Consider the following 20,921-nt stretch of genomic DNA (forward strand, 5'->3'; position numbering starts at 1 on the left):
TAGCGCTCCAGGGGGGAGACCATTGCTACCTATGTGGCAAAATTAAAACAACTAATGGAATATTGTGATTTCAGTGAAACCCTGAATGATATGCTCAGGGATCATTTGGTCTGTGGCATGCAATAGGATGCTATTCAGCAAAGATTGCTGGCTAAAGTGGATCTTGATTTTAAGAAAGCGTAAGAAATAGCGCTTGCGATGGAAAGCGCTGTAAAGGATTCACAAGCGAATCATTGTGCACAAAATGGTGCCATTTTCCTAGTTGGGCGGGAATGGTCAACTGAAAGTGGCACAAAAAGCCGGGACTCCGCCGCAAAGCAGGAAACAGCCCCCGCTAACCGAAAATTTAGAGGAAACAGCTTAGCAACAAAGGCGAAAACTAATTTTTATCGACATGGAAACAATCATACTCCTAACGATTGGCAATTTAAAAAGACGGAGGGTTATTTTTGTCACAAAGTGGGCACATATTGAAACATTGCAAAGCGAGATTAAAACAGGCTTCCAGGCAACAAACAAAGCCCAATGAAGTATTTGGTGTGGAAGGATCAGAAACAACCAATTCTGACATTTATTCTTTATTCAGTGTGAAAGTTGGGAAGACAGACCCAATTACTGTCACATTGCAAATGAATGATAAACCCTTAAAAATGGAAGTAGACACTGGTGCTTCTACTACTGTATTAGCAGAACACACTTTCAGACACTTAAATAAAAGTGCTCAGCAATTAAATTTGGAACAAATTTCTGCCAAGTTGAAAATATACACAGGCGAAGAAATCCAGGTAAAAGGTATCACCAGAGTACCTGTTTATTATATAAACAGCACAACTATCAATGATGGTATCTGAAGATAGTGGACCAAGCCTTCTAGGTCAAAATTGGTTGAGGGAAGCTAACCTTGACTGGCCAGTGAGATTTCAAAAGGAAGCAGGAAGAGTTTCTGAGTTAGAAAAGGAACAAGGCAAGGTACTTCAGAAGGAGCCTGGAGAGTCCAAAGACTGCAACTGGATGAAAAGGGAGTGTTTGGCCATTCAGTAACCTGAAGAAATGAAGACTGTCTTAAACAATGACATGGAAGAACAGCAGAAGAAACTGAAGGAGACTCTGCTGAATGACAGAATTCAAGATGAAGCGAGTGAGCTTCGCAAAGAAAAGGAAAACCTGTTGAAAGACGTTCACACACTACAAGGATCCAACAGATCAAAGTTTGTACCTCTGGAAAATTATGAAGAGAAGCAGAATTAATTTAACATCACTCTGAACAAACTGAAGAATCGGTTGGTAGAGAAGACACAGTAATGTTCAAGGTTCCAGTAGGAAGCCAACAGATAAAAGAAGGAGAGAGAAGAGCTGAAGAATCAGCTGAATGAAACTAAAGAGACTTTGCTTTAAAGTCGTGGAACTTTCCAAGATGCGAGTAGATCGTGTAGTTCAACTACAGAACTAAGACAAGTTGAGATTTTACCTGAGAGAAATCTGGCCGACAGGGAAGTCAAAAAGAAGGCTGAGACTAAACTCTGTGGTAGAAAGAAGAAGACAAAAAGGAAGAAGGTTCCAAAAAGTCAATAAAAGGTGGGAATTAAAAAGTTAACAAATGAATCATTGGAAATTAAACTTGCTCGTTTCCTATTTCACTACAGAACAACCCCCCACTCTACGACAGGTGCAACACCTGCAGGGTTACTGATGAGGCGCCATCTTCGAACAATACTAAGACCGATACTTCCCAATTCGGAGGGGAAGGTGGAGAAAAGTCAAGGGAACCAAAAAGCAACTCATGATTTACATAGTCATGAGGGGCAATTTACTGTTGGAGAAGCAGTATTTGTAAGGAATTTCAGTGGAGGATCAAAGTGGTTACCTGGTAAAGTGAGCTCTGTGACTGGACCATTGTCATACCACATGGAAGTGGAGTGTCAGATCACCCGTAAGCATGTGGATCATTTAAGAAGAAGGGAGGTAGCCCAACAAAATGTAACCATTGCTGAACCTGTGGTTTCTGTTGAAGTTGCTCAACCAAGGATAGACATGCCCAGTGTCTCTGTCAGAGAGGACAACACTGAACTGCCTGTGCCTAATGAGGTACCTGATGTTAATGTGATTCCAGAGAATGTGGTTTCTGTCAAAGAATTGGAAGTCGTGGAGCTACGACATTCCACATGGATCAGGAAACCACCTGAAAGACTGAACTTGTAATTTCATGGCCTGTGTAAATATTGTAATGTCATGAGATAAATATTCTTGTAAATACAAAATGTACAGAAAGGTTAAAGGGGGAGGAATGTAGTAATTATAGTTCTGACAAACATTAGGACTGTAGCTTTAAGAATAATCCCATGTTGTAAGATCACATGATCTATGTAAACCAATCAGCTAGCAGCGCAGGGAACCTCTAGGAGGGAGTTTTTCTTTAGTTATAGAGTTTGATGCACACATGTAGCTGCTGCTGCTGCCTTGTAAATGAAGTTCAATTTTTCCACCAAGAAAAGTTGCCTAGAAAATTAACTCTATAAATTAACTCTGCAGGTGCATAAACATGAAACAGAAATGTAACAAAACATCCAAATGAATATGTTTGTGCAGCTACAAATCCTTTGTCTTCCTTTTTCTACTACTCTGCAAGCATGCAGGTGCAGCAAGTAGTTAAGAAGGCAAATGGTATGTTGGCCTTCATTACAAGAGGTCTTGAGTACAGGAGCAAGGATGTCTTACTGCAGCTGTACAAGGCCTTGGTGAGACCACACCTGGAGTATTGTGTGCAGTTTTGGCCTCCTTACCTAAGAAAGGATATACTTGCCTTAGAGGGAGTGCAGTGAAGATTCACCAGGCTGATTCCTGGGATGGCAGGATTGTTGTATGAGGAGCAATTGGGCCTACTTGTTCTGTATTCACTGGAATTTAGAAGAATGAGAGAGGATCTCATTGAAACGTATAAAATTCTGACAGGACTGGTCAGACTGGATGTAGGGATGATATTTCCTCTGGTTGGGGGGGGCAGGGTCTAGAACAAGAGGTCACAGTCTCAGGATACAGGGTAGGCCATTGAGGACTGAAATGAGGAGAAACTTCTTCACTCAGAGGATGGTGAACCTATGGGATTCACTACCACAAAAGGCTGAAGAGGACAAGTCATTGAATATATTTAAGAAGGAAATAGATAGATTTCTGGACTCTAAAGGCATCAAGGGATATGGGAAGAGAGCAGGAGTACAGCGTTGAAATAGAGGATCAGCCATAATCACATTGAATGGCGGAGCAGACTCAAAGGGCCAAATGGCCTACTCCTCCTATTTTCTATGTTTCTATGTTTCTTTCACAGGTTTGGGGGCAGGCTGCACGTATCCCTGCTCTAAAAGCTGGAATGCTCTTGGCTGATATCCTCTGGGTTTCGAAGCCTGGAAAGGCCCCACCAAAAATTGCCCCAGCTGCACTTGTGCAGGGGCAGACTTGGCCATTGAGTACTGGTAGTGGGATGGGTGGGGGGGCAAGAGTGGCAAATGGTCAATGTCCCCACTCCCATGTCCCAGATTTCCCTGCTGGCCAAGAGCTGGAAAGCACTTTGCTGCACTTCAGTGAGGAGCTGAACAAACAAGGTGAGGTTTTCGTCCAGCCTGCTCATGCTGGCAGTCTGAGCATGCAGACCAGTGGTGAGGGCCAGCAAGCATTTGGTTGACTGCCGCTTCTGATGCTCCACATAGGTGGCCACTCTTTCCAAGGACATAGACATCAGGGCAAAGGCCTTAGATATCATGGCACTCATGCCAAAGATGATCTCCACCATTCTGTCTCAAATCACACCAAAGCTGCTAGAAAAGCTGTCAGAACCTCACACATTGTCTGTTCCTGCTCTAGAATTGTCTCCTTTATTGATGGCCACTGAGGCTAGCATCTACATCCAGCTGGAATCCTGCACAATGCAACAGGGACTCTCCAATGTTCTACCCATCTCTAATACATGCTCCTGTATACTTGTGAAGTTTGCTACAACAAATGACAAGCCAGTTATCTTTCTTGGCGGTCCCAATGAGGTGTGTGTATTTGAGTTGTTTGGAAGGTTTGCATGAGTCATGTGACATTACATCATCAGAGTTAATGACCTCCTCTGAAGAGTCTTCATCTTCCTCTGGGATCAGCTCCTGATGGACCTGTAGCAACGAAAGACATGAGTTAGAATTGACAAGGGGAGAGTGTGCTAGGACATCATTGTGTAGATCATCAAATTTCATTGTCTTCTGACATCAGATCAATATGACTGTTTACAACATGTAGCTGTGTGACGTAGAATTCTATCACCAGGTAGCTGGGAGCTCTCCATCTCCACTGGCCATGCATACTGAAAAATGGCTTATATCCATTGCATCCTCTGTAGATGCCAAAGTGGAGATGATGAGAGGGCCACTTCGAGGTCTTCCTTCCCCCTTGCGTTTTGTACTCTTTTCCTGCAAGGAGAGAAAGGGACCTGAGTGTGAGAAGTAAAATGTTTTGAGAAGGTGGAAGGGCATTTATGGAGGGTAACTCTGAGTGATTGATGTGGCATTGCAATAAGAGGAAGGTGAGTGTCAGAGTTAGCTGGTCAGATGGGATGTAAGGAGGTGCCTCGACAGAGAGAGAGGGGTGCACCAGCTATCATGTTGCTATCAGGAATGAGGTGCAGAAGGTAGAGTGAGTGGGTTTGGGGTAAGAGGCACATCACAATATAGTTGAATGTACCATGCTACTCACTTTCTGTGCTGTGATGAGGTCATTGAACCGCTTATTGACACTGTATCCAGGAGCATGCGATCACCTCCCTGCTGATGGCTACCTCAGCCACTTCCAACCATGAATGCTTGATTTCAGGGGTAGGCTTCTTCTTCCCATCTTCAGAGAACAGAATCTCCCTCTGAGCTACCCGCAGGATCATCTCCAGAGATGAATTGCTGAAGCATGCGCTGCTGCCTTACTCTGTTATGCCTCCATTTCTGCAACTTCTGGCTCTGTCTGAAGACCTCTATCATACTTCCAGTCTGATCCTCACTAGGTTCCTTTAAATAGTTCTGCTGAAATAGACTGATGCGTCTTGCTCCAATTGATCAGAAAACCTGGACATCAGATGCAGTGGTCGCATTAAAAAGTGCTGATGTGTTACCAGGCTCCTTCACTCTGAGTAGATCAGGTACTTAAAATTCACCCTAAATTTCTCAAAAACCACTTCAAATGTTTTTTTTTCCCCTCTCCAACTATTACTTCAGGTGTCTCTTATTATTAAGGAAAGAAGGAAGATCGTCATTCTTTCTGGTTGGATAGTATTTTGGCCTGCAGATTGACTGACTGCAGAATACTGAGCTTCTGTCAGCTCATAATTGAGAACGCAGTCCAGTTGGCAGCATCCATCAGAAAGTAGTGGGAGTGTAAGTGGATAAGTCTGTGGATAAGTGGATAAGTGTCCTGCCTCACAAGATATGCTATTGCTAGATCAAGGCCAAACCGAATTGTGCTTAACTCCCTTGTGAGGGTGATGTAGATTGCTTATTTTCATTTGCAAACAAATTAACTATCTCATTTTGTTTTCAAAACTGTTGGACAGATTTGAATATTTCAACATTGAAGAGAAAAGCGGTCCAACCAAATCAAACGAGGAAGTGACCTTTGATCAAAGACTCCAAACATGGGATGGTAAATCAATGTTGCTTAACATCAGTTAGTACTGTTTTGAAAGTTAATGAAATCAGAACAGCAGGTAAGAAAGAGTAACTACAATCGATTAAGCCTTCTTTATGTGCCATAACTTATAATATTTCAACCACTTATAACTTGGACACAAGTTTCAATGTGGTGCCATACAGCTTCCAAACAATGTGCAACACTACTCTAATCACAGGCATAATAGCTAATTCATTTTGGCCATTTGTGGCGAGATTCTTTTTTGCTGCAACAATGGTGATTAATAAATTGGTGTGAAATTAGTTTTGCAGTCTGATATTTCTTCAGGGTAGGTTTTGGAAATCTGGGTTGGTTGAGTTTCAGAGATTAGTTTGAACTGAAGCAAGTGCAGACCTTTGTTAATTTAGGTTAGATTTGTCCCTTTAAATAAAAATGCACAGGTGAGGATCTGAAGGTGTGCAGACACATTGCTGGAAGCCATTCCATCGGGATTATTCCACAATCACAGTAAGAGAAAAAACAGCATTCCAAGGGCACTTTCAATGAGAATGTAAAATGAACACGGCTGTCCAGTGGCAGTGTCAGATTACAGAACCTCACCTAAAATTCATCCCCTCCCCCAGTAACAATCCACATCACCTTTTAGATTTGGTGGCAGAGTGGGGCGCGCTAATGCTTATTTTGTAGCCTGCTTTATTCCATTTAGCAAAATCTTCCCCTTTTTGCATTCTAACTGAACATCTAAATCAAGAGCAGTTTGTTGCTCCTTTCCTTTGGTCCTTTTCATCTCAGAACTTCGTCAGGGTTTCTCCTGATTGGCTGCCATAGTTTCAGTGGAGGATCAGCAGAAATCCCAGATAAGTGCTGAAACAGCTTTCTGCCCATTTTCCACCAAAGTTATAATAGCCAATCAGGAGAACCCACAAGGAGATTTTTGGAGAATAAAACTTGTGTTGTTTTGGTCCCCCAGTGTTGCAGTGAATCAGAATGTGTGTGTATCTAACACATAGAGTGTGACTCACACAGAACTACTGTGTTTTCTGCCCACAGATGAAAACAAAAGCAGGGCTACAGGAAATGCTTCTCCAGTTTCAGTAGATAGTGACAGCACAGAGGTTCTCCTCGCATCCTGCAGCAATGGCACCTTTGATCAGGTCTCAAATTCAAACAAGCATCATCTTGGAGGTATTTACTAGAATGACTTTCATAAGAAACAGACAGCTTGGTTTTATTCTAATGTCTCCAAGCTGGATTGGAGCTGATGGACTCCCAACAACAAATATTCTTCCTCCCAACAACAAATAATCAATCATATTTGAATAAATGTTTGCCATTGTTTCATGCTATGCTGTGGATATACTCACAGAATTAATGACTGCTCTTTCTCGCCTCTCTCTATTCTACTCTGAAATTTCCTTTCTTGTTCTTCCTAGGTTCTAATAGCACTGCTCTACGTGTTCTGCCTGATTTGTGCATCTTCATTGCACAAAAACTCTTTATACTTTTTTTCCCCAGGACCTCAAAACTGTAGAACTCCTTGGCTCTGTTAACCTTCGTTTACAGTACAGACCAAGCTTTACAATCCAAGTTTAATAACACATTCCTCCTATCAGTTAGTCAAAACCTACCCAAAAGAAGAAGAGCCAGCTGCTCGGCTGTATTGCTTCCTAATAGTAGAGTTTTTTTTCAATGATGTGAATTGAAATATCACCAGTTCTCAGCTGGCATTGTTATGGGAACAGAAATCCTATTTAATTGATCCAGAGGAGGGATCATTAGGGTCTACAGCCACAAAAAAGGTCAACTTGCCTTATTTGGTCTGCCACTATGACAAAATAGGAATACTTCTGTATTTTGTTTCATACCGTCCTAAAATAGTGCTAAAATAAAAACACGCTCAACATGAATGCCTGGAGATAAGTTATATTTGGAATCAGATTATGTTGCTTGGGCTGCAAATTCTAAATGCTGATTTAAGTTACTTTTAATCAAGGATTTAGCAGGCACTTAGAAACCAGGAAAAAGAGTACTTGCTCACAGTCTTTTCAGGAGCTCTGCCACTGTGCCTTTAATCATTGATGATTGACAGCTCTGACTTCAGAAGCCTTAGAACTGGATAAGTACTGGAGAATTTCTTCCATTGTCTTTATTTCTGTTCAAATTCCATGGATGAACTGAGAGGTGCACGCATCTTAAAGAACGTTTCATCCAAAATTTTTGGCTCCTTGAGGTTCTCAAAGGGATATTTTAATTTCTTATGAGTTTTTTTTTTCACAGAATCATTCAGCACAGATGGAGACCATTTGGTCCATTGTGCCTGTGCAGGATCTTTGAAACAGCTATCCAATTAGTTTCACTCCCCTGGACTTTCCACAGAGCCCTTCAAATAATTTTCCATCAAGTATTTACTAATTTCCCTTTTGAAAGTTACTACTGAACCTGCTTCCGTCACCCTTTCTGACAGTGTGCTCCAGATCATAATACTCGCTGAATAAAAATATTTCTGCTCATGTCCCCTCTTTTGCCAATACCTTGAAACTGTGACTTCAGGTTATAGGCCCTCCTGGCAGTGAAAACAGTTTCTTCTTATTTACCCCCATCAAACCCCTCATAATTTTATAGGAAAAGAAAAGAAAAACTTTCTTTTACATATACACGAGCAAAAGCATTGATCCCAGCTTTGTTTTAAAACATTGCACTGATTCAGCATGACTATGGATTTGGCTTTTTATTGCATCATTTTAAAATTTCTTTACACTTTAAATATGGTTGGTACCATATTTTGTGCCTTTTGGAAGAGACAGAAGAAGATGGAGTGCATCCAATGTGGTCTCTGATGAGCTATGTGCTGTAATTAAAGATTAATTGTTAATCCCAGTCATACTAATCTATATGTTACATTTATAATGAAGGCTCAGACGTGTTATAAAACCTGCATATAACATATATATGAGGTTAATTCTCCTATTGTTGGTCCTAGCAGAAGGTAGAATCTTTGCCACATATGTTGAAGCCAAGTTTCTGTTTGCATTAATCTCTGGGCTATAATATGGTTGTACTGTTAAGGGTTATAGGGAAAAAATGAAATTAGATAGGAGCATCACTATTATTTCACAACCTTCACCTTGCACGTTTTGCTGCAGTCCATTTTGTACATTCTTCTTTGAGAAAGTGACAAACTAATAGCAAAATGTAGACAACTTTGCACAATGGATGTTTATGGGGATTTTGAGGATATGGGAATTGTTCTCCTTAGAGCAGAGAGGGAGAAGGAGAAATTTAATGGTGGTGTTCAAAATTCTGAAGGGTTTTTAATAGTGTGGATTGGGAGAAACTGTTTCAACTAGCAAGAGGATCAATAACCAAAGGACACAGGTTTAAGATAATTGGCAAAAGATTTGGGGGAAATAAGAAGATATTTTATTTATGCAACAAATTGTTACATTTGGAATACACAGCCTGAAAGGATGCTGGAAGTTGGATCTGCAGGGTTTAACTGATGCCAGCAGGCTTGTCCTCCTGATGATCAATGGGCTGACAGATCCAGGATTCAGCACAAATGGCATAGCTCGGTTTTCTTTCATGATAGAGTAATCTCTCCTGATGACGGCTCACATGACCTTTCTAGCAAACAGAACCAGATGCCAGCTCATGTAGCTGTCACAACACTGCAGTCTACATAGTCCACTAGAACTCAACAGCCCTGAGGCAAGGGTGACCTCAGTCCCAAGAGGCTTACAATACAAAGATATAGCAAGCCTCACTGGCATCCCTGGCTTTCAAGTATAGTGTTAGGAGCAGGAAATAAGATATTTATATGAACAATGAAACCACTCCATGTTATGCAATCATGGGAACATAGGATTTAAGAGCCAGGAGTCGGCTATTCAATAAAATCATGATTGATCTGATTGTGGTCTCAACTCAACTTTCCTGTCTGCTGCCATAACCCTTGACTATCAAAAATCTGTCTGACTCAGCCTTGATTAAATTCAGTGACTGCCTCCACTGCTTTCTGAGGAAGAGAATTCCACACACTAACAACCTTCTGGGAGAAAATGATTTCTCATCTCCATCTTAAATGAGAGACCTCTCTTTTTTAAAAACTATGTTCCCTAGTTCTAGTCTTCCCCACAAGACAAAACATCCTCCCATTATCCACCCTATCAAGTCTGCTCAGGATCTTATACGTTTCAATAAGATCACCTTTCATTCTTTTAAACTCCAGTGGGTAAACACCCAACCTGTTCAAAGTTTCTTCATAAGGTAAGCACTTCATCCCAGGAATGAATCGAGTGGACTTTTTCTGAACTGCTTCAAATGCAATTATATTCTTTTTGAAATGAAACATACCAAATTCTTACAGGCTTCTACAGGGTAGATGCAGGGAAGCTGTTTCCCTTGGCTGGGGAGACTGAAACCAGGGGGCACAGTCTCAGAATAAGGGACAGGCCATTTCCGACTGAGATGAGGAGGAATTTCTTCATTCAGAGGGTGGTGAATCTTTAGAATTCTTTGCCCCAGAGGGCTGTGACAGCTCAGCCGTTGAGTGTGTTCAAGACTGAAATTGATAGATTTCTACATATTAAAAGCATCGAGAAACGGTGATAATGCAGGAAAATGGTCTTGAGGTAGAGGATCAGCCATGATCTCATTGAATGATGGAGTAGGCTCGAAGGGCTGAATGGCCTACTCCTGCTCCTATTTCATATGTTCTTATGAGACAAAACTGCACACAATACTCCAGATGTGGTCTCACCATACAACTGTAACAAACCTTCCCTACTTTTATATTCCATTCCCCTTGCAGTGAACACTAACATTCCATTTGCCTTCCTAATCACTTGCTGTACCTGCATACTATCTTTGTGTGATTCATGTACTCGGACACCCAGATTCCCCCGTACCACTGAGTTCCGCAATTACTCTCCATTTAAATTGTATACTGGTTTTCTACTCTTCCTGCCAAAGTGGACAAGTTCACATTTTCCCAGATTATATTCCATCTGCAAAATTTTTGCTCACTCACTTAACCTATGTCTCTTTGTAGACTCTTTACTTCCTCTTGACAGCTTACATTCCTACCTATCTAAGTGTCATCAGCAAATTTAGCTACCATACATTCAGTCCCTTCATTTAAGTCATTGATGTACAGTAGATTATAAATGGCTGAGGCCCCAGAACTGATCCCTGTGGCACTCTACTATTTACAGCTTGCCAGCTGGAGAAAGACCCTTCTATCCTTATTCTGCTTCCTGTTAGCTAACCAATCCTCTATCCATGCTAATATGTTATCCCGTACACCATGAGCTCTTATTTTGTGTAGTAACCTTTAATGTGTCAGCTGATCAAATGCCTTTTTGGAAATCCAAGTACACCACATCTACAGGTTCCCCTTTTTCCAGCTTGTTTGTTACTTCCTCAAAGAACTCTAATAAATTAGTTAAACATGATTTCCCTTATTTGTTGTCCATTGTTATCAAGTAAATTTGTTCATTGTATTTTGAGAGAATGTTTTGGAGATCAATTTGCGATGGAAGACAGAATTCCTTTTATGCTTCCCTACTGAATCATTGCCTCCTTAAGCAGACCTCTTCTGAGATATCATTGAGGAATGGCATAGTTTGTAATCTTTGGTGGAAGGGTACTTCTGAGTTGCTTTTTTTTTTCCTTTAATGTAGTCTTATGGTGCGTGCCTCTGTCATTTCCTCTTCCTTCTGTTTTTCTTCCATGATAAGAACATGTATGAGAATGCCCTTAAAGAATACCATGGTTAAGGCTCCACAACAGAAGGGTGGGAAGATGTAGAATTTTAATGCCCGAAACTGCTGAAGGGCAACTTTGTAGAATCCTGATTACAACAGAAGTTCTAATTGCTTCATTTAAATCTGGCAGATATTCAAGACCTGTTCTGCCAAAGATCTTAAACTTTATTTGTAAGATTTGATGGGGGGGTGGTGGGGGGTAAGAAATTACTCCATTTGTGTGGTATTCAGGTCTGTAAGATTATAGAAAAATGCAAAACATTATGAGAATAGAGTTAAAAGACTGTGTGCCCAAAAACATTTAGTATACTGATTGAAGAGATCACAATTCAAAAGACTGTTACAATATATATTTGGAAAATGTATCAAAGCTTTTAGTGTTTTCTCACACAACACTTTCAACACTGATATTTTCAATGCAATCTAGAGGTATCCTAGTACATTATTTTAAGAAAATACCACATCGGTGGGAGCACAAAGTGTTTTCACTATACTGTTTTGTGCATGATTAACTGAAAGTATAGATTCAGAATTATGAAACTTGAATCAGACTGTTTATGTGGTTTGTTCACCTTGACCATCAACTTGACGTTTTACTATAATGTTAGTACAGAGATTTTTGATGAGATTAGGTTAACAAGGCTCTACAAAAGCCGCTGTTCTTTCATCTGCAGCCTTTGGCCTGATTGATCTGTAGTCAAGAATCAACATTGGCCCAGCATGGTAGAGTTTGTAAAAATCTAACTGATTTTTTTCTCTCCCTCAAGGCAGTCTGTTTGATCTAGATTGGGAGAGCGATGATGATATGTCATCTATAAGTCAGATTAATGGTCACCATCAGTTCCCATATACACAGTGCTCCAGTTCAACTCCCTGCAAATCCATACCTTCATCTCCTGGTTTTTGGAGCAACTACCTCAACAGAAAAAAAACAGTGAGGTTAGTGAGGAAAAGTCTTAGCCTACTGAATTCAGAGAGCTCTGAAAAGATTGCTTTTGTCACATTTTGTTTTAATGTGACAGATCATCTGCCCCTTATAGCACTGTCTGATTTCAGTGATTTCACTGGGATGTAATTCTGATGCACTCTATAATGGGTGGGTATTCTGCTCCAGCACATTACTGTCCAGGCAATTAAATTGATCCAAAGTTTCGGCTCAAAGGTCCCACCAAGCTGACCAACTAATAGATCTCCACACAGTTGTGACCTGCAAATCAGAATGTAGTCACAAGTGGGACTTCACAGCAATTTTAAACTGGTACATAAAGGGCTGTTTGCACAAAATGCAGTTTATATTAAACATCAATTGATATATCATTGTTTCAATGTACATAGCTACGTTATTTTTTCTATTCCTTGAGTAAATTGAAACATGGGGCATAATGGTGCCCTTGGCGTGCGGGATCAGCAGGGGCAGTCCGGCAGCCAATGCCCGCCCAGTGAGATACATGAGCGGCAGCGCTGAGTGCTGCCTGTGCGGGCGGGGGGAGGGTGACGAACAGGCCTCACGCAAACTATGCGCACACGCACGAGACAGCACTGAATAATCTCCCTGAGGCATGGAGCTGTCTCAGGGAGATGCAGAGATATTTAAGAAAATAATAAAGAGCTGAAAAATGTAATGAATCATGTCCCACCCAGACATATGGACATATTTTTAATTAAAAAATAAAGTTATTTTTATTTGTATTTGCTTTTGGAAACCTCATTCCACCCGTCGATGAGGTTTCCTAAAAAAATGTAAAGGCCGCTTGGCCTTTTTGCCTGCCTGCCAACCGTTAGGTTGAATGGGCAGTGAAAAATTAAAGTCAATTGATAACTTAATGGCCTTAATAGGCCTTTTAATTGTTGGCATGCTCGGCCGATGTCATCATGTGTCATTTCACGCTCAGTCAGGTCGGGCGCGGTGCGTGCCCACCCGTCAAGGTAAAAATTCTGGCTATGCTTCCTGTATAACTATTTATCGTCTTAATATAGGTAGCCACGCTAAACTTTTCAGCTAAAATTTTACTACCTTGCCCAACTATTAAGCTTAGGAAATTATGTCCATTACCAATATAGTTGGCTCATTAAATCACAAATAATCCCCTCACATAAGTAAATTTAACAGTAAAATAGGGCCTCAGCAGAGTTTCAAATATGAGTAACACTTTTAATACGCCCCATCCATGGACAATCATGTTGGTCTCATAGTGGGGGTGCAGGAACAGAAATAGAAGCATTGCATAATATTTATTATTTCTGTTCATAAACATGTCAGCATACATATAGTGAGCAAAAATATGAAACAAAAACATTTGTGTTTAAAAAATATACAGATCTAAGATCACATACCACCACCTAACAGGCACCTGAATCTAAATTAAACCATCATGCACCATAATTCATTATTAAGAAGTCCAATGTTAAAGTGACAATGAGGTATTTCAAAATGCATTCTAAGTGGAATATCAGACAATGGATTAACAGTACGCAACAATGAAAACATAGAATGCTTACAGTATTAACTGTGATTGTGTATCAGCAATCTAGTAATCAATATATACCTAATTTTAGATTTTGGGGTATGGGTAGGCATTATTACCTTCATAGAGCACGTTAGCCCTTAAAAAGAGATGAATTTCCCATGGAGAGAACCGACTGAGAACCGAAAGACAAGATTTCACATTTTAAGATTTTTATTGTAACAAACAAACCAAAAGTCCACTAAAACACCAAACTAAAGAAAATGGCATGTTTCTCATTCTCCAGCAACAGTCCCACGGTTACTTCCAGCTCTCCGGCTGGTTCACTTCTGCCTGCCATGTCATGTCAAAACTTTCAGTTATAGAGACAATTATTCCACTTCCTGTTTGAGTTTTCCAGGTCCACTCATCACCAGCAAGGCACACCTCACTGACTCTCTGTTCCTTAAATCTTCAAGAGTTTCGCCTGTTCTGTTCCCTTCCTTTTTAAGCTTCCTGCTTGGTTTTTAAACACAAAACCATTCCGCCTGCTTCCCCACAGCAGTAGCTTCTTTGTCTCTGTGTATCAAACAGCAGCTGTCCTTTTTCTGTAGGATACTGTGAAAAGGTGTTAAAACTGGCACCCAACATATCAGTGAGTTTTGGTTCGAGCTTCTCACCCCATGGCAACCTGAACACATGGGCATGCTTCTGGTTTGAGTTGTTTATTATGGCTCCATATCCTCCTTTCCAGGATGTTGTTTCACCTGACGTTAAAGTGGATATTTTAAAATATAACCATCTTGTAAGGCTATTCATGACAGTAAGGCTACATATTTATATGTAGTAGAACTAAGGAATGGTAGTTTTTTAAAAAAGCCAAGTTTGGTATTGAGTACATCTAGGGAGGTGTGGCATGACTAAAATCTCAGGTAAAATGCCACTTGTACTGCCTAACCTAAAAAGGTCTCTGTTCTTCAGCAATCCTAAAGATGAAAGGACAACGTTTTAGCCTACTCTGCAACCCAGTCCTCCTGAAGTTTGAAGTGGTTGGAACACTATTGTGATTTTAAGCAAAAGATTTTCCTTCTTTTAAACAGGTCCGTTGATAAGGCAGTGCTGCCCCGACGTCCATTTGCCCCCAGGAGCATTGCGGATCTGAAAATTGGGCATCTCGTTAAATTCTCCCGGCCTGCAGGAAAAATCAGCAAAGGAGTGATAAAATACGTGGGTCACCTACCAGGGCGACAGGAAGCATACCTGGGTGTCGAACTGGAAGGTGATGAAGTTGGGCGACATAATGGAACATTTGAAGGAGTTCGTTATTTCATTTGGTAAGTTTGACATTCCAACATTTTGATCTGAAGCTAGATATATTTAAAGCATGCATGTTTCACTAAAACCTTTTGCCTTTTTCAAATAGTGGACTTAAGGCATTAGAAGAACATTCACCACCCGCATCATATGTATCACATTTTTGGTGAACTTCTGTGAAATAGAGTTAATGAATATTTCGCTCGGCCACATTATTTATTGTGGAAGGAAGTTTGAAATAAAAACAAAAGTGCTGGAAAAAGTCATCTGGTCTGGCAGCATCTCAGGAACTCTACCATTCCTCTACCAGTCATATTGGACTCGAAATGTTAACTTGTTTCTGTCTCCACAGATGTTGCCAGATCCACTGAGAATTTCCAGGACTTTGTTTTTGTTTCAGATTTCCAGCATCCACAGTATTTTGCTTTTATTTTAGTGGAAGGAAGCTTGTTGAATATGCAACAATAATACCCACAATTTAACAATGACTATTTGCTCACAAGGGTTTCTAATACATTGGGCCGAATCTTCTGTGGAGTAGCAATCACTGTCAGATCGCCACTCTGCTCCTTTTTACTTACTTTAGTCTGGAGCTGCACACTTCTCACCCAGACTTCCGCCCCAGGCTTGTTGAGAAATGTGCAGTATATCCTGAAGACCTTCAGTGTAGTGCAGAATATCAGGGGAAGTGAGGCCACACCCCTTTTTACAGCACCAGCTGCTGTATTCTGGTTGGTTTAAATGTCCCAACCACTTTGACTAGCTAGGAGAGAAGGCAAGTGTGTAAGGTGAGTGGGTGGGTTGGTTGGGGGAGTATTATGGGGATAGTCAGGCGGGGTCAAGTCTGGTCAGGTGCAAGGGTAGTCAGGGTAGGGTGGGGGCGTTAGACAAAAGGTTAGGGGATAGCCGGTGAGAGAGGGGTTCAGTTCCATAGTTACCCAGGGGTTAGAACTGGTTTTAATTCTCCAAACTTTTCTTCTTAACTATTCTGCTAAGTGAGCTGGAACCATCCGAAGTCTCCAACTTTAAAATTGGAGTTTGCTTGGGTTCCAGACACAGGGTAATTGCTCAATGGATATTGAAACTTCCCGAGCAATTCCCGCAGAGTCCTTGCATGGAGATTTCAGAGCGGTCCCCCAGCACATCTTCTGGGGTATGACTCTCCAAAGAGTGGGAAACCTGGGCCTTTATTTCACTTTGCATATTTCCACGTGAGCTACCCTTAGAACAATTTTGAAAGATGTAATGAAATTATCTTTGAGATTACTAATATCACCTAGAGTGACTGTTCTGGCGCATTTAGTCTGAACAATTAGCCATGATAGCTGCATAGTGACACTTATTAAATTATTTAAAGTCACATTAATGAGTAAGAGATATTTATTTTAATTGATATGCAAGCACTAGAGGAAGCATTTTCCACAAGTGACTTAAACATAAATATGACGATGAAAAATATAAAATGTAATCTGGTGTTACAAACCCCATGGAGATTAATAATTTTAAAAAGAAATTCAAACTTCCAATCAACAGCTGAATGACAAGATTTCATGCTTTAAGTAACTTTTACTGTAACTAACAGACTAAAAGTATTATTGACTAAACAGTTCTTTTGGTAGGCAACTTATACTTTAAACTACAGAACAGAACTTTCCCCTTTTACTGTTAACACAACCAAAAAACCTCACTTTACAGGTATGCATTACGCTTTCCTTTGAGTAGACACTCAATTCTCCCAGAACCAGTCCAAAGTAATTCTTAGCTCCCAATGGTTTATTGCCATTCTTTATTTTCTCAGCCTGGTAACTTATAACCCCAGAACTGTCTTTCATGGTGACAGTTTTTCCTGGTGATTCCTTCTCTAGCACAAGTAAGGCAAATCTTCCAGCCTGGTTTTAACTTCTCACGAATTTGGTCTTTTTTAATCTGAGCACGAGCTTCCATGCACATCCCGATGCAGTGAACCACAGAGACATTCGGCCTTGTAAGCTTTTCTCTTTCTCTCTCCCAGATCCTGGCAGACTAACTTTGTCCATGATATTCAGTGACCTGCTATGACAATGGCTTCCTTGGCATTCTTCCCCTCTCAAAACCCATCCCCATGGCAACAAGAATCACATGGACTTTGCATCTAGTTACCTAATTAGCATTTCTATTTTTTAGACTCCCAACTCCAGCATATCCTGGAATCAAATGGACAATTCAAAGTTACATTTACAACCTGGCATTCTCAACACTTTCCTGGTACTTGGGAGGCTACAGAGCACAGGTGTTGCTACCATTGTCTCCAAGTACAAACACCTTCCACCTTCCACCCAGCAAAACAACCCGGGCCTCCCTTTAATCGCCATGTCATCCGGGCCTGTTGCCAAGCAGATTTTAGAACAAATCACCTGACCCCCTTTATTTTACCCTAAAGACACAATCTCAAAACATAATCTTATAAACTTCACAATGGTAACATTGGCAATAACTTAGATAAGAATTATAATTGTAATGTTAACTAAACTTGGAACTAGAGCATATATTACAAGTTGCATGCACTGTACAAGTACACATATACAGTGGTTTTTAAGTACAGTGAGATTCATACATCATTCTGCACATCTCATTATCAAGTATTGAGGGTTGATGGTTGCCATAAGGATTGAGGTACCTCCTGTCATTAGATAATCCTGCAGAACAAGTGTGTTGCAAACACATAGAACGGGGGCCATGCCTCATGATGTTTCCCCAGTTCTATGTAGAACCTTTATGGAAGTTGCTCAGATGGTGCCAGTTATACTAAGGCTGAAGGGTGAACCAGCTCCAAGGTTGTAGGCCAGTCACTTATGAGGATAGGTCTGCAAGATGACAAGCCCTGTAACGGTGGCAGGAGCCTGCAGGACCTTGGTTTTAAAAGGAGGCAATGACATGACCAGAATATGGACAATAAAATGCTTTTTTGCTGATGGTTTATCAAACAACAATATATTATAGGTAGTTAGACTTATATTGGGTAAAATATAATTAAAATGTTTTGAACAGGTTCCCATTGCTTTACAGGTAGAGAGTATAGCAGATGTCCTGCAGCCCCTCTGATGAGCAAGTGCCTTAAGTCAAACTCCCAGAGGAATTCAGACGCTCTGCTGTCATCCCAGTTGGCCTAGATTAAGTGGGAGGAGACATGAAACACAAGTGTAACTTTGAAACAGATATCTGTGTGACTTGATCTGAGATCTTTCATTGAACATACATAATTTCACTGATGCTAGTGGCCCAGCTTAATATGAAAATGCACAACAGCTGCTATGAAAACAGTGAGAGGCTGTGTGCAAACATTCTAATACCCTGAAGAGATTCAGGTGAAAATCTTGGTGGCAACTTTGGTGGCAGTGACTAACTCTTCCATTGAAATGTAAACATTACTGCATGGTCATCCCAATAGTCTTAACTGTCATTTTCTGCTTTCTTCACAGTAAGTTGAACAAAGGTGTATTTGTGAACTTCAATAAAGTTATTATGGCCTGGGAGTAGAAAGGTGGGAAAATTGCTTCTGATATAGAATTCCTTCAATCGCAAGCAAAGAACATCCTCTTTTCGGAACAAAGTGATTCTGTGTACCTCATTTTATCATCTTGTATTTAGAAGATGTAAAAATAGTGACTGGACTCACTAAAACCTCTCTGTTGAATATAGACTTTATCTTGCAAGAATACCCAGTGACTGAGTTAATTCAATCTGTGGAAGAATCGGATTTGATTAGAATTAGACTCAGAATTGTTTTTATGTAAATTTCATACATGCCAAACGAGAAATCTAGCAAAAAAGTGAACACAGACTCCAAAAAGCCGACAGCTCAAGGATAGCCCTGATTACAAACCTATCTTGTGTAAAAATAAATAATTATACTGACTTTGTAATTTAAGCTGTAGTCATATTCAACATTCCTTCTTGTATCAGAGGTAAAAACCCATAAGTACATGAAAATAGAGGGCGTAAAATTGGTGATGCATTTTTAAGCGGATCCAGGAACACAGTTCCCTGGAAAATGTTACACGCATTAAGACTTCTGCTTACTGGTTCATTTCAAACAAAATGCTTCAGCCAATTCCTTAGTCTTTCTCAGAGGCATCCTTCACATCCGGCATTATTCTCCCCCGTTCTCTCCCCCCAGTCTCCATTGAAACTGATAACTTTCAAAGAGGAATTTGAACTTCCAGTTAGCCGAGAGGACACACAAATTTCACATTTTAAAACTTTTACTGTGACAAATGCACAAAGAACGCTATTAACTGAACACTGTTTTCTTTTCGTAAGCAACTGAACAATATTTGCCCTTTTCGACTTTTAATGACAACTGAAAACCCCAATTTTGTTACGTTACTCAGTCTCAAGTAGTGATTCACAGCTCCCAAGTGTTTTACTTCTGTTAGTTTCCTTTCCCAGTACTATCTTTTACAGAGAGATTTCCTGGGGATTCTCCCTCTAGTTCCATCTATGCAAACCCTCCAGCCTTGTTTTAACGCCTCATGAACTCGGTCCTCAAACTGAGCATGAGCTTCCACCTGCATTCCATGTGGTGAAAAGTAGGGTCAATTTTCTCTGCTTAAGGTGCTGGCCCGGCCAACTATTTATTTTGCCCCCCCACCCCCCGCCCCCCTCTGTTGGCTGCAGACCCCACAAGGCCAAACCGTAATTCTCCTGTCTGTAATATTTCTGATTTCTGGGTTTATAGGGAAGCCTGTAACCTTATCCTAAAAGTGCTTCCTCTAATCCCTTTCACCATAGCTATGGGAAATATATTGTCTTTGTATACAAGTAGAAACATTAATCAACTATCTCTGATCACAACAGCCTTTCATCTTAGAAACAAAATGATAGGTTCCAGCACAATTGCTTAAAACTTGATATTGATAACACCTTTCTGACTGAGCAGACGTGGGTCTTGTCATTGTGAACTTAAAAATAGCTGTCATTGTTCCCAAGTGTAAATATCTGGCACCTCCCTCCAAATAAAACATTGTGTCTTTGATCTTTTAACAATTAAACCATCCAGGTTTACTGTCATGCGGACTCCAGCACGTGTCACATGGCCCCTTTCATTTACCCTCCATTTAAAGATACAGTCCTAAATTCTAACACTTTTATAAACCAAAAGTTATAGTCCTAAAATATAATAATCCTATAAACTTCACAATTGTAACACCCTCCAACTAAATTGATATTTAACATTCAGCCTTCCCATTCAAGTTGGCACTCTTCACCCCAACCTTCCTTCAAGCTGACACTTGTTCACCCCTCCAATTTCCTATTTCAATCTAGTACTTTACCCTGACACACTTCCTCCCCTTTCCTCGAGTTAATGCTGCCATTTTCTATCCTCTGTCACCCTAAAACTCCATTCCCCCTACTGCCCTTCTGTATTCTAAAGCACCATTCGCCCATTCCCCTCCCCATCTAAAAACCTCTGCCTGCCTACTCGCCCCTCCCCATCCTAAAACACCACTACCCCTCCCCATTCTAGAATACTGCTCCCCTAGTTCCCCCATCCTAAAATACTGCTCCCTTACACCCTCTCCCAAAACACCGCTCCCTATTCCTTCTCCCCATCCTGAAACACTGCCAGTTCAATATATGAATATGAGGAATAACTACTATAGTATGAAAGCGATGATCATTTGCAATAGTTTTGTGACTGATGATTTACCCTACAATATTTGTCAATGATTAACCAATAAGGTTGCTTGATTCTTGATTACACATTTATTTT

The 20,921-nt window shown here is 40.6% G+C and overlaps 1 protein-coding gene across 1 annotated transcript in view; it reads left to right on the plus strand.

Annotated features, from left to right (window-relative positions):
- LOC144692014 (uncharacterized) overlaps window positions 1-19,074 on the plus strand; it is an 86,795-nt gene extending 67,721 nt beyond the window's left edge. The window contains exons 7-11 of the mRNA XM_078560572.1: window positions 5,570-5,658; window positions 6,697-6,831; window positions 12,179-12,350; window positions 14,956-15,189; window positions 18,628-19,074. Of these exons, the coding sequence (XP_078416698.1) occupies window positions 5,570-5,658; window positions 6,697-6,831; window positions 12,179-12,350; window positions 14,956-15,189; window positions 18,628-18,685 (688 nt within the window). The 3' untranslated portion in view covers window positions 18,686-19,074. The remainder of the gene's footprint in view (window positions 1-5,569; window positions 5,659-6,696; window positions 6,832-12,178; window positions 12,351-14,955; window positions 15,190-18,627) is intronic.
- The last annotated feature ends 1,847 nt before the right edge of the window (window positions 19,075-20,921 follow it).

This window comes from Cetorhinus maximus, chromosome 16, assembly GCF_964194155.1.
Source record: "Cetorhinus maximus chromosome 16, sCetMax3.hap1.1, whole genome shotgun sequence".
Lineage (NCBI taxonomy): Eukaryota > Metazoa > Chordata > Chondrichthyes > Lamniformes > Cetorhinidae > Cetorhinus > Cetorhinus maximus.